This window comes from Equus quagga, chromosome 8, assembly GCF_021613505.1.
Source record: "Equus quagga isolate Etosha38 chromosome 8, UCLA_HA_Equagga_1.0, whole genome shotgun sequence".
NCBI lineage: Eukaryota > Metazoa > Chordata > Mammalia > Perissodactyla > Equidae > Equus > Equus quagga.
In genome coordinates, this window is record NC_060274.1 from 129,384,212 (window position 1) to 129,398,900 (window position 14,689).

A 14,689-nucleotide genomic window follows, 5' to 3' on the forward strand; every position below is an offset into this window, starting at 1 on the left:
CTGTGCCTCTGACCACCAGTAATCAGAAGTGCTCCCTACGTATGAAGCCAGCTCTCCTTTATCTTGGAGTTCTGCTGTTGACTAGGAAAGAAATCATCGCAAGGGATTTTCTCGGGTGAAAAGTGAAAATATAACTATAAGATAATAAAAATACTTGGTATTGGATAAAAAAAGTATCCTTGGAGGACTCCAGGGTGTTTTACAGATGAGGATCATTACCAGGATTGATGGCTATTAGATCAGGAAGTGAGTCACCGGAAATTAGTTGAAGAGCTTGCCAAACGCCCAAGGCTGCCTGCAGCCTGGGAAGCAGGGCTAAGAACAAAAATCTGAGCTATTTGACAAATTGGAGTGGAGCCTGAGACCCTGGCCCCGTGCCCTTCGCTATGTGTGTGGCTCTTTCCATGCTCGGTTGTCTCGACAAGCTGCTGCTGGACCCCAGCAGATGTGGTCTGGACGTCTGGCCATGGGGCAGAATCCTCATATGACCAGGTTGACTGGTTGCGGAAAGAGCCGGCTGTCCCAGACCATCCCACCAGATGTTCCCAGAGGCACATCAGGGATTTGGGTCAGGAGAAGATTCAGGAACTTGGAGAAACGTATTCACTGGTTCAAGATGTGTAGGCATGCCTGCGTGTTCCGTAGCCCATGACCTAGGGTGTGAGTGTGTGTATGTGCACCTGTGTGCATGTGCTTCTGAATCTCAAGCCAGGCAGACGTGTTGAAGTCTCCCAGGCTATCCTATGATACCTGCACAGCGTTCTTAAAAAGCAAGTGTATTACAGTCTACATTAGTTTCCCAGGGCTGGAACACCAAAATCAAGGTGTGGGCAGGGCCGAGCTCCCTCTGCAAACTGTAAGGGAATCCTTCCTCAGCTCTTCCAGCTTCTGGTGTTTGCTGGCAATCTTTGGCATTCCTCGGCTCGTAGATGTGTCATGCCAACCTCCGTCTTCACATGGCCATCTTCCCCCGTGTGTCTGTGTCTCTCTCCTCTTATGAGGACACCAGCCGTATTGGACCAGGACCCCACCCTGCTTCATGGTCATCTCGTCCTATAGAATGACATCAGCCATGGACCCTAACTCCAAATACGGTCACACTCGGAGGTTTTGGGGATTAGGACTTGCACATAATTTTCGGAGTTTAACCCATAACAACTGCTTAAATCGACAACAAATCCCCTTGCCCTTCCCACACCGTCCTGCTCATTCGCTCCATATTTCTGAATACCGTTATCACGTCCTTGTGATTTCTCCCCCAGTGACTTCTGGTAGCATCTGGGGGCTTAGTTCTTCAGTATCACACCCTCCCTGGGTCATGTGCTAAGGAACAATAGATGTATGTCTTCATTTTTATTTATTTATTCCTTCATATATCTAGAAAATGTCTTAAAAATGTCTTTATTCTGGGGCCGGCCCCGTGGCCGAGTGGTTAAGTTCGCGCGCTCCACTGCTGGCGGCCCAGTGTTTCGTCAGTTCGAATCCTGGGCGCGGACATGGCACCATTCATTGAGCCATGCTGAGGCAGCGTCCCACATACCACAACTAGAAGGACCCACAGCTAAGAATATACAACTATGTACCGGGGGGCTTTGGGGAGAAAAAGGAAAAAAAAAAAAAAGTCTTTATTCTATCCCCATGCCTGGTATTATTGTTTATCTAGACATAAAATCTACATAGAAAATAACTTCTGTCTAGAAAGCCTTAGAATCTTCCCCCATCCAGTGCTGGTGATGAGAAAAGCTATGTCATCCTGTTTGCTGGTCTTTGTATATGGCCTATTTCTTTCTTCCTTTCAGAAGAAGGACCTCTTTAATCCGCGGAATTCTGCGATTTCAGTGCTCGGTGTGGGCCTTTTCAACCTGGGGAATAATTAATTGTCCTTTGGTCCTGGAAGGTTTTTGATATCGTGTGTTGATAATTTCTCTTTTCTCTGTTCTTTCTTTCTGGAACTTTTATTATGCTGGTCTTGGTGCTTCTGAATTTATTCTCCAAGTACCTTTTCTGTCCTATTTTCCAGCCTTTCTGTTGAATGTTTATCTTCAGGTGTGACACCTTAAACTTGCTAATCCTCTTTCTTCATGCAAGAGCATGCTATTTTACCTTTATTGATCCAGGTGTTATGGGCTCTCTCATCTGGAAGATTTCTTAGATTTCTGATGAAATCTTACATTTCTGCCTCTTTATTAATAAGAGAGAGGCACTTAACCCGGGTGCCAGTTCTGTGTGTAGAGAGTGACCTGTTGACGTGGGTGTCACCATGGGTGGTCAGGTGATCCAGCTCTTCACTGGAGAGACCCACTAATCTTGATATCGTGGCGTATTTTCTCCAGGGATAGGCAGTTTCTGTGGCCTGGCCGGCACATTCCCGATTGCCTGCATCTGGAACGGGCTGAGGAGACATCCTTTAGGATGCAGACTCAACACAATTTGCTTGTTACGGTCCGGAGCTTAACCCCTCACTGAGTCTAGTGCCCTCCCCAACATCTGGAGCCTGTTCCTTTTCTGCCCAGAGCTGAGACCTGGGAAGTTCAAGTGCCATGTCTGGAGGCCCCACAGTTCCTTAGTAGCTGAGCAGGAACTGGACACAAGATATCCTGACTCAGTGGCAATGGAAGCTTCTTGGAAGCAAGGCCAATAAATTAGTCAACATTTGTCCCCAAGACCTAGCACAGAGCCTTACACACATACTCAACAGATGGATGATGAGGAGGATGATGGAGGAGGAGGAGGTAGTATTTTTTCTTGCTCTCCACTAATATTCTAAAATGAAATCAAACTTAAACCAAGCCATAATGTAAACATGCACAAATCATCAATTTTCCACCAGTAATCTGGGGAATCCCATTATACTGAAATAAACAATAACGTAATGACAATGAAAAGTCACCTGAATTTTTATAATTGTGAGAAATCAAGGAAATTTCTGCTTACAAGCTGGGGCCCCTGCGCCCAGGACTTATATCCATTCACTGCTGGCATCAGCAGTCAAAGCACTGTCCTAACCATGAAGGACTGGCCATGTCCGGGGACGTGGGGTCTTTGAAGAGTTGGCTCTGGGGGCCCCGTACCCAGAGTTCGCACTCCCTTCAGCCTGAGAAGGGCAGTTACTGGTGATGGGGTGGCTCCAGCCAGCCCGCACAACCTAGTAAACAGAAACCAGAAAATAACCACCAAGGGTGAGATGGCAGCAGGAGTGCCAGGGCAGTGGGAGGGAAGGGGCCTCTGGCGGCCGTGGGCATAGGGAAAGAGGTGACGTGTGAAGATGCAGAAAGTAGCCAGTCATCAGCCAGCAAGTGGCAGGACTCCTGCTGCTGAATTAGGGCCCCAAACCAGAAAGATTCTTGTCGTTTCATGGGGAAACAAGGGACCCCTGGGGAGGGCGGCGGAGATTCTGGCAAGGATCAGGGGCATTGAGCCAGTCACCTCCAAGGCAGGAAGCACAAGGCAGGGGTGATTGTACCACCAAATAGGTCCAAGACGGGGACCCCTTCCCAGGAATCGGGACAAAGGACAGTGCAGGTGGGGTGGGTGCCCAGCGCCCTGCACAGACCCAGAGCGTCTTCTCTCCCTGCTAAGCCCGGAGGCCCCGCCCAGAGTCCGGGGGTGGTTGGGAGTCACGTGGTCCAGGTGAGGGGTGGATGGCAACAGGAGGACAGGGACCCAGCAGACCTGAAAGTCTCCAGAAGAGCCTTGGCTGCTTTGTATTCATGGTTCTCAGCCAGCAAGCTTGACATCCCTGGACGTTCTCCAGAATTACGGCAAGGGCGCCCTGAGATTAATGTGGGCATCCTGCCTATACACTAAGTAAATAAAAGCCAAAAACAATCATATCAGAATTCCAGTATTTCTTTTGATCTAAATAGGGGCTTTTATGCTTGGAATGGTTGGAAAGCACCGTTCTGGGACACAGAGATGCAAAACACAGCCATGATGTGCGCTGACTCCTCTCTCCTCTGACCTTGCAGGACGATGCTGAAAGAGCAGTACATCGACAAGACGCGTGTGGCCGTGTTTGGGAAGGTGAGCTCGGCTGCTTCTTGTCTGAACACCTCCTGTTCAAGAACACTGAGCTGTCCTGGTTGACTGCGGGTGTCTCTGGTCGGGTGTGCGAGCAGTTACTCTCTTAAGAGCGAGAGGTTGGGCACTGAGTGGTTCCAGCAAAGGGAGCCTTCGTCTGCCCGGCTCATTTGTCAATGTTTCTTTTACATCATCTGGAAGGAAAGGAAGAAAGAAGCCAGGTCCTGTGGGAGCGCTCCGTCAGGTTCCTAATTGCTTTCCTGGCGTAAGCCTGCCCCAGGAAAGAAGGGAGGCAGGCATCCTTACTTCTGCGTATCTTCTTGTGCAGCAGCCACATTAATTGAGCAGGTTCGCTGAAATGGAAGGGAGGGAGTGGGAGGTCACACTCTGAGCTGTCAAGCCAGAGAAGCTTCCAGGGGATGGCCCATATCCGAAGGCTGTAGCCTGGTGCAGTGGTGGCCCGTGGCTGGGAGTCAGGTCTGTGGAGGGCCCCCTAGTATCACCGGGGCACGTGGTCCCCCATTCTCAGATGGCCTGGACCCTTGGCCTCTTGATCTCAAGAAGGCGAGAGCACAGAGGGATAGACCCGGATCCCTCTTCCGTCTGAGAGGACGGCTCGCAGGCAGCAGAGGCCCGTCAGCGGTGCCTCGCAGGGACCTGCCTGCAGGTGGAGGCTTGAACAGGTGATCACAGGAGCACCTCTTACAGCATCTCCTCCGGAACCTCCGAGCCCAGCATTCGATGGGAGCAGTGCGCATTTGAGACGTGGCCCCACCCTGTAGGGTGACCCCAGAAATGGCGTCCTGGAGCCCTCCCACACCCCCTCCACACTTACTTCCTAGGGGAGGGACTCAGAGCCTGGACACAGGGACCGAGAGGCTCATTCTGTGCTAGGGAGGACCCTGTGAGGGGCTCAGAGTGAGCTGGATGGATTATAAGTGTCACTTGGGGTGACAACACTTATCACCCATCCCCTCCCACATGGGAAAGTTACTGCCCCACAGACTGCTGCCAGCTCAAGGCAGAGCGCCCAGGCCTGGGTCACTCTGTGTCCAGTCTTGGCTCCTCTCCAAACACACGTGATGCTATTCCTGAGAGCTCGGCCTCCCTTCTCTGGCTGCATTCCCAAGGCGAGCATCTCAACATAGCCCAACCCCTGGGACCTTTCAAAATTCACTCTGGGGGCCAGCCCCGTGGCGTAGTGGTTAAGTCTGGCATACTCCACTTCAGTGGCCTGGGTTTGCAGCTTCGGATCCTGGGCACAGACTTATACCACTCAGCAGCTGTGCTGTGACGGCAACCCACATACAAATTATGGAAGCAAATTACAGGAAGATTGGCACAGATGTTAGCTCAAGGTGAATCTTCTTCAAGCAAAAAAAGAGGAAGATTGGGAACAGTTGTTATGTATTTGTATGTGGCAACCCACATACAAATTAAGGAAGATTGGCGCAGATGTTAGCTCATGGCCAATCTTCTTCAAACAAAAAAAAGAGGAAGATTGGCAACAGTTGTTAGCTCAGATCCAGTCTTACCCAGGGAAAAAAAAAATTCACTCTGGACAAAGAAGATGTAGGAGTCAGCTAATAGCAAACAGGCTTTCCCCAAAGTGATTGATTCAGCGGCATGGGCAGAGAGTGTGCTGGGTGGAAAGGGGAACCTGTACACCTTTCAAGAATGCAGTTCACCTCACTCTGTCACTGGGACAGGCAAAGGGAGTGTGTCCAGTGCTCTTTGCTGGGCACCTTTCCCCATCCATTCTGCCTCAGTGGCCCCCTGCCGCATGCAGTAGTGCCCCTTAGATGGAGGTGTTGTGGACCCATAATTGCATTTCTCCTCGGAGGAAATGAGCCGTTGGTTCTTTTAGCTGATCAGCGTTCTGCAGGCTCTTCCCCTGTTTCCTTCCTCAGTCCACCTCAGTGAGTCTGGGTACAGCCCGGGTCCTGTGCCCCCTTCATCACAGAGCACAGGACCTCCTGGAGCCGCAGAGGCCCCCTGGAGCTGTGGCTGCTCTACAGGTGTCCTGGGGGACAGGGGAGGGACACCGTGGGCTGCGCTCTGCAGGTTCTGGCCTGTAGGCTACGGGTAGCCTCTCGCTGAAGCCCTAGTCTAGGCCCTGAGGTTCTCTAGGAAAAATGTGTTCAGTGCTTTTTTTCTTAAAGACTTTAGTTTTCAGAGCAGTTTTAGGTTGCCAACAAAATCGAGAGCAAAGTACAGAGAATTCCCCTTTCCCTCCACAGACACAGCCTCCCTCGTTATCAACATCCTTCCCCAGAGGGGTACATTTATTAGTATTGATGAACCTGCCTTGACACATCATTATCACCCAGAGCCCATAGTTTACGACGGTTCCCTCTTGCTGTTGCACGTTCTATGGGTTTAGACGAATGTATAATGACATGTGTCCATCATTAAGGTATCAAACTGAGTATTTTCACTGCCCTAAAGATGCTCTCTGCCCCGCCTGTTCATCCCTCCGCAGCAACCCCTGGCAACCACTGCTCTTTTTACTGTCTCCACAGTTTTGCCTTTTCCAGAAGGTCTTATAGTTGGAATCATACAGTGTGCAGCCTTTTCAGATTGGCTTCTTCCTCTTAGTGATATGCATTTAGCTTTCTTCCAAGTCGTTTCATGTCTTGATAGATCATCTGTTTTTAGCGCTAAATAATATTCCATTCTCTGGATGTACCACAGTTTATTTATCCATTCACTGACTGAAAGACCTCTTGGTTGATTCCAAGTTTTGACAATCACGAATAAAGCTGCCGTAACCATCCATGTGCGGGTTTTCATGTGGATATAAATTTTCAGCTCCTTGAATAAATACCAAGGAGCGTGATTGCTGGATCATATGGTAAAAGTATGTTTACTTTTGTAAGAAATCGCCAAACTCCCGTCCAAAGGGGCTGCACCCTTTTGCGTTCCCACCAGCAACGAGTCAGCATTCCTGGTGCTCCACATCCTCGCCAGCATTTGGTGGTGTCAGCCAACACTTTTTTTAAAAACAAACTGCAGAAGGACTTATAAGGACTTGTAGATCCCATTGGCAATAAATATTATTAGCCAGAAACCAAAAAGACTCTTTTATTGCCATTAAGACAAGATATTCCTGTTGTACTGAAGGAAACTATTAGAAAATAATATAACGGAGCAAACATATAGGTGATAAGCGGTTAATCCTACAGTGAGTTTGGCATGGTGTGGGCTCCACAAACTGTCTCCATCACGCCTGTGGGTTCCCACACTCCACACACACATGCTCACACATGCTCACACATGCACACACGCAGTCCCCATGCCATACCCTTGTTCTCTGGAGCCTTTGCTCCTGGCCCTCCCCACCTTCACTCATCAAAACATCACATCTGTGTCCCATTCCCTTTGGGTCTTTTGGGGGACTGGAGCACATCTGAATCAAGCAACTTTGAAGGCACCCGTGGCAGATAATGATGTAACATTTTACTCTCTCTGAGAGGCCCACATTGAAGTAGGGGTCTTCATGTCAATCCCAAGGAAGGGCAATATAGGAATTTATGGAATTACCCATGGACAGGACACGGGTGCATGTCTGTCTCATGTAGACCCCTGAGCTGAGCATCATGGCAGACCAGTACAGGCGCCCTTTGACACTGCTTCCTGGTGGGTCCTCCCTCAGAATCACGTGGAATGATTGGTTTCCCTAGACAAGGAAGGCAGCAAGAAGAGCTGTACAAAAGTGCTGATTTGGAGGGGACTTGATAATAGCCTTACCCTTACATGGCATTTCCTAGTCTACAGTCGCATTTCCACTTCACTATCACGCTTCCTCGTCCCACCCCTTGAAACTGAGGCACAAAAGCTGGGAAGACTCACATCACATAACTAGCTGGAAAGGTATCTGCTTTTCATCTTTTTACCCCCTAAAGAGTTTTAAGTTAAAAGTAAAAACAATGTGAAAATGGTTGCTCGAGTGGCTGATCTTATTATGTCTGAGGCTCTTTCCACAACTGCGTTGTTGACGTTGACTCCCACTTTTCTCCCTTCCCTCTCTCTTTCTCAGGATTATGGCGGGTACCTGAGCACTTACATCCTCCCAGCAAAGGGTGAAAACCAAGGTCAGATTTTCACCTGCGGCTCTGCCCTGTCTCCAATAACAGACTTCAAGCTCTACGGTAAGGTCTTGACTAGACGTGTTGGGCCACAGCATGGCCCCACTGCCCTCCCCTTCGGCACTGCGTTCCACCTGCCTCCCTCCCCTCAGGCGCCCACAGTTGAGGATAAACTACCACAGGGTTGTGTGGCTAATGGGTGAACCTCATAGAGAGAACCTGGTTTCAAGTCACTTGTTGGATGAAAGTGGTCAATCCACTGATACCTATGAATCACTTCCCCAACACCCAAGACCAGGAGCTAAAACAGCTAGTGGTTCCACTCACAATAGGCGGAGTTGGAAAACCCTCGCCTGCGAGCAGGAGGGACAGAGGTGTGCTGCCGTCCCTGAGGGCTGCCCTTCCTCTTTGCTCCCGGAGCCTGGGCAGGGCCCTGCACTGGGTCTGTGTCTGGGGCGTGGGGGTGTTTGGCGGGCAGAGGTTAGTGAGGAGCATGGCAGCTACTTGGTGAGCACTGGGGGAGATGTGATGGCTCAGCTCTGCTCTGCTCTCTGCCTGCCCTCCTCCCTGGCAGCCCCTGGCCAGCACCGTTCCTTGGGGAGACTGCCTTTCCCATGGCCAGAAGCCTGAGATGGGGGACGGGGTGTCAGGATGACTTGCTGAAGGGACCAGGCGGAGATCAGGCCTCCCAGCTGTGGGAGCCAGACCTCTGCCCAGGCACAGAGGTGCCTCTACTGTCACTGTTTTGGGGTTCGAGGCTCCCTACCTTCTCCTCCTTCTGGTCAGCCAGCCCCTTTCCTCCGAATGTGCATGGCTTTGTGACATTAACCTCTTATTTAAATGTGCAGAGAGGTCTTTCATGTGGGTCTGAGAACTTGCCCTCAGGCCAGGGCTACAGGGAGGCTGGCTGTTAGCCTGCTACCCGCACTGCACTACGCTCACTAGTAAGATGGCAAACCAGGAGCGCTTCTTGTCGCTGGTCTGCGGGAGCCCTGCTCGAAGCCTGTGCTCCCTCTGGTTCAAAGGCACAGGTCCTACTCCCCTGGCTGCACCCTTCCACGTGCCCCATCTCAGCACTACTGGACCGCGGGAAACAACCCAGGGGTCATGGTGGGGTCCAGCAGCCCACTGGTTCCTGCAGCCAAAAGGCTCAAAACAGATGTGCTAGTCTTTACAAAGAGCTCTAATGCGAATTTCAACTTATAATCGTACAAGAGCTCTCCTAATTCAAAATTTTAACAATTAAAATTAATTTTCCAATGGGAATACATGTAGCATATTTCATATTTTTCAAACTCAGTGAGACTTTCATAATTTTTTTAATCATGCTATTTCAAACCTGCCTGATTTGAATGCACACAAACACCAGCATCCCCACGCTTGGCTTTGTCACAGTGCCCAAGAGGGAAAGCCGCCACACTGTCTCTTCCACTTACCTATGGATTCCCTGAAACCTGGGGAAGCTGTTTGGGGCTCTTTGCATCCTGACTTCCCCGACAGGGCAGCCCCTGAGCCCTCATCCAGAACCCGGACCCGGAGCCAGGCTTTGGGATAGAAAGGAAACATGCTTAGACTTGTTAAAAAACTAAGTAAATCCTCACGGAAATGTGCTCTCTTAGCATTTGTTCCCTTTTCCTGTATGTCAAAATGAAGTGAGAGGTATCCTGTTTATTTAGGATTCCAATTAAGTAGGTTTTGCGTAATTAAGGTTTTGCTCTCCTGCTACAAACCAACCAGCCACCACACTGACAATTTATTGGTATGGTACTCTCGGATTCCCCGTGTAAGGACGCAAGAGGTTGAGACAGTTTTTTAAAAACAAACTTCTCCCGTGTGCATGTAAGTGCGTCAGCCCTCCACGCCCCAGCCCTGTGCCATGGGCGTCCCCAGAGTGCGGGGAGCGCCACACCCCCAGGGTAACCCTCCTCCCTCTGTTTGTGTCCAGCATCTGCATTTTCCGAGAGGTACTTGGGCCTCCACGGACTTGACAACAGAGCATACGAGGTATGTTTGGGCACAAGTGGGGAATCTGATGACCTCTGTCAACCTCTTCTCCAAATTCCCTCTCCCGCCCCTCCAACCCCCAGCCCCGCTCTAACCCACCCTCCCTTCCCGGGCCCGCTGTTCTCTCCCTGTCCACTCTAAGGAAAGCTTTGGGTCCATCCTTCCACCACACTGTGAACTGAGGGGACTGTGACCTTTCTCGGGTCAGTCTGCTTTCCCGTTCTAGAGCTTGAGGGATGGGGAAGAGAGCCGAGAACATCTTTGGATGGAGGAGTCTGTCCCAGGGCCCCTAGGCATTGGGTGTGGGTGACCGCCGGCTCCCCTGCGCCCAAGGCGGGTTCTACTTCGGGAGAATAAGCTATTGGTGGAGGGACAGCAGACTCTGATACCTCCTGCAAGGTCAGAGCCATTCAGTTGAGTCACTGCAGACGTCACACCTGGGTGCATGAGAGGCCAGGGTTCTGCAGGGCAGGACTGTGGCTTCAGTGTTGAAACTCCCGCATGGACAACAGAACTGTCTGACCAGGACGTCACCTCCTAATGGCACCAGGTGAAACGATGGCCCTCTGAGACCACCTGCAGTGGGAGAAACTCTCTTTCTCTTCTCCCATCTTCTCTCCCACCCCTTCCTCTTCCTGAAAGGAGTTCACATAAGGGAGAGCTGAGGCTTCCGGGATGAGCTGTGCATTTCATTGCAGATACCTATAAATCACTTCCCCAACACACAAGACCAGGAGCTAAAACAGCTAGCGGTTCCAATGAAGCATCCCAATTCTCCCAGAACTTTCTGTTTCCAATGCACGGCACCCACCTTCTCAGTCAGATTTCTAGTAACAAGACCTTGCTGCCTGCGGTGAGGCCCGCTGATGCTCTCCCCTTGCCCCTGTGTGTGCAGATGACCAAGGTGGCCCATCGCGTGTCAGCGCTGGAGGAACAGCAGTTTCTGATCATTCACGCAACCGCTGATGGTGAGGACTAAGGATGTCAATTCACTGCATATCTGGTGAAAGCGTCACCATTGATGATGTTATGGGTTTTGACAAACACTTTCCTCTTTTTTTTTTTAACAGAAAAAATCCATTTCCAGCACACCGCAGAACTCATCACACAACTAATTAAGGGAAAGGCTAATTACAGCTTGCAGGTACAGTATATGCCCATCCACTGGGTTTCGCACTGGGAGAGAGACAGTCCTTTCCATGCAGAAAGCACTGAGTGCAGTCAGTGCGTCCCGTTTCCTCAGCACAGCTGCGTTATGGTTCCGGGAGATGGGCGGGGGCAGGTCAGATCAGACACATTAGCACCGGCTTACTTTTTCTACGAATTAGCGATAGCTCGGTTCTGCACTCAGGCTGTGTTTAAGCCCCTTTGGAGCTCCACCACCACCACCACCCACCCCCGCCTCCACTCCAGGCCGTGAGCAAGGCCACACCAACCAGCACACCACCCTACAGTGAGGTGATGGTGTCCCTGGTGTGTGAAGATGGGGCTCTTGTCCCAGTACTGGTGAGAGCAGTGTGAGTGGGTCCTGAGCCCCCTCTCACTAGCCTCCCCCGGACAACACCGCACACTGACAAATGCTGGCAGGAGGCTCCAGAATCGTCTGTGGCTGAGCAGCAGTTAAAGAGCGTTCCCCTTTCCAAGAGCCAGACTCATGGCTTCGTCCTATTGGCATCAAGTACGGACCCAACAGCTCAAGGCTGGGCTCCTTCCAGTGGTGCACAATGCTCCTTCTGGAAACTTCCTCCATTTCCTTCCTGACCACTGGTTCCTTCAGTAAAACAGGCATGACCCCGATGGTCATTTCAGGTCCAGAGATAAATGGGAGATTTCCTCAGCCGAGCGCCCTGTCTCCTGGTGCCCTGGCACTGACCGCTGGCCGCCTCTGTCGCCAGCTCCTGGCCTTCCTGCATGCTGTCTTGTGGAGGGTCACCTGTGGCCTGGGCCAGTCGTGCAGAGCTTCCTGCAGGGAGGGAGTTTGGCCCAGGGGTTGATGAATAGGGCAGGAAGGACGGAGTTAATGTCACATTTGAGCTCCCCTCTGAAAATGTTTGGGTCGTAGTAGACGCGATAGCTGCCGCAGAGTTATGAGACACATTTTACACACACGGTGCAGCCGTGGTAGGTGAAACGGCAGCCCTCCGTGCTGATGTGGATTGCTCCGCAAGACAGCGGCTACGTTGGATCAGCCAGAGGCGGCGAAAGGGACCCCGGCGCGCAGGGCCGTGCCTCAGGCACAGCGACGTTTCAACAGACACTCAATGAATTTGTCACAATGATCAACTCCAGATAATGGCACCAAGGGAGGGGACCCAGGAAAGGAGGGGCCATACTTCCTACTCTGTATCCTTTGTCCTGTTTGATGCTTAACATACACGCACTAGCTCACTTACGTCATTAATAACGCTCTAAGATGAAAGCGAGCGCCATCCTCCAATGACGGGAAAGGGAGACAGAGTCCAAAATGCAGGAGGCAGCCTGGTGTCGTGGAGAGGACACGGGCTCCTGGGTGGATTAGACTTCCCTTGAACCCCTGCTGGGATAGGCCCCTTTGTGTGGAAATGGCGCAGTGCCCCTAGGGTATAGGGGGTGTTGTTATGTTTGGTAATGGGGTATCTGGCTGCCATCTTTTTAGGATTCACTATGTTCCAAGCCTCGTTCTAAGTGATTTATAGGTATTATAACATCACTTAATTTCACAAAACTTTATGAGCTAGATTCTCTTATGATGATCATCTCCACTTGGCACAACTGAAAACTGAGGCCCAGGAAAGTCACCTGTCCAGAGCCACACGGGGAGCCAAACCCAGGTGGCCGGGCCACAGGACTCGGTATGGGAACAGGCAGTTTCCCGCTGTCTCTGTGCTCTCGAGCTTGTCTCTGTGCTGCACGTTCGAACAAGCACATTGAGACAGTGCAAAGTCTGTTGAACGAAGTGCTTTTTAGTTTAGTCAGTCGATTCACTGAGTGCCCGCTGCACCTGGCAAAGCTTCTAGGAGAAAAAGGCACTGACATGAGCACTGAAATGGTTCAGGAAATGCGTTTCCCAGGTTAAGTTCAGGCCTGCGTGGGCCCTGACCATAGTCATCTCCACGTCTCAGGTGCATCCCCAGTCCCACTGGGAGGGTGGGCCAGTGTTCTTGACTCCTCTGTGCCTTCCTTGCAGATTTACCCGGATGAAAGCCATTACTTTAACAGCGCCTCCCTCAAACAGCACCTCTACCGTTCCATCATCAACTTCTTTGTGGAATGCTTCAGGATTCAGGACAAACTCCCGACAGCCACAGCAAAAGAGGAGGAGGAGGAGGACTGACCAGGAGCCAGCCCTAAGCACAACGTGGCTCTTCCTAGAACAGCGTACCACTGGGACCCTGCCTCCCTCTCCCGCAGAGGGCTGGGGTGGGGGCACGAAGTGTTATCGTTCCATAGCATGTGTGTCTCGGGTCCTGAAGGCAGTTTTGCTTCTGAAACAAGCTCCTTCCCGGGTGGAGATGCGTCATCGCTCACGAGGGCTTCCGCGGAGCCTGGAACCATCACAGCATTGCCGCCCCCTGGCCCCAGAGTGACTGCTGCATCCCACAGCCCCTCCCCAAGGAACGGTATGAAGGACGGACGGCAGTGAAGAAACTGGCCCTGAATTTCAAGCTGTCGAGCAGTAGCATTAAGACCCACCCTCTACTGAGGGCCGCGTCCACATTAGCAGCATCACATCCTGTCTGATATAACCACGCCATGGGAACAACTATAGCACAATTATTTTAACAGTACTTGTTCATAGATTGGCTTGCTCCTTTCTGTAATTAGGAGATTCCACGTTTAAGGGGCTGTACAAAGTATTACTGTAGCTATGCTAATGGTTAACCTTATGGAATTAATTCGTATTTTTCTATGGTTTTTACCTGACACTGTCTCTGGACATGGGGTTGTTTTGCTGTGCCGTTTTTCTTTTTCCTTTGTTTTGCTTGGTTTTCTTCAGTCAATGTGTAGGCTTTGCTGTTGTTTGAATGAAGAAGCAGATCAGAACTAACTCACCACTCTCTCCAAGGTTATCTTCAGACTTTGCGGAGACATTTCAAACCCCTGAGGGGAAGAAATATCCATACGATTCACTAAAAAAAATTCACCAATAAACCCTCTCCCACCCAGCCACATCTGGATTTGGCTTAGATTTGCATTGTCCGCTTGCATATGTCTTTCGACCCATCCTTTGCCTCCTTGATAAGTTGTCAAGTCTTTTCAGATGACATTTGGTTGAAAAACATAAAAAGACAAAGTGTTGACCTCACCCCCAGGTCTGTCACATGCGCTTGGGTGGCAGGAAGCCGAGTCGCCTCCCAGCTCCTGTCCTGGGGATGGCTCGTGCCCTCCCCGCCGCCCAGGAGCAGCCACGTCGATGCTCTCCACTAGCCCTGTAGGATCCCCTCTGGCCGAGTGTGGAGCGGTGTCCTAGTGTGAATTTCCTTTCGTTGTGTATAAAGACAGGAACCTGCGTCAGGCATCGCCTGCCGTCTCCGCCCAGCGCCCCCGCTCCCCTCTGCGTTCCGCATTTCGCTTGCATGCCCGACACTCTGGCTGAT

General features: G+C 51.1%; 1 protein-coding gene across 1 annotated transcript in view; it reads left to right on the forward strand.

Annotated features, from left to right (window-relative positions):
• The window catches only part of DPP6 (dipeptidyl peptidase like 6), a 753,509-nt gene extending 740,084 nt beyond the window's left edge, over positions 1–13,425 (forward strand). Inside the window, exons 21-26 of the mRNA XM_046670129.1 lie at positions 3,969–4,023; positions 8,060–8,171; positions 10,054–10,112; positions 11,008–11,080; positions 11,183–11,256; positions 13,279–13,425. Coding sequence (XP_046526085.1) covers positions 3,969–4,023; positions 8,060–8,171; positions 10,054–10,112; positions 11,008–11,080; positions 11,183–11,256; positions 13,279–13,425 — 520 coding nt within the window. The remainder of the gene's footprint in view (positions 1–3,968; positions 4,024–8,059; positions 8,172–10,053; positions 10,113–11,007; positions 11,081–11,182; positions 11,257–13,278) is intronic.
• The last annotated feature ends 1,264 nt before the right edge of the window (positions 13,426–14,689 follow it).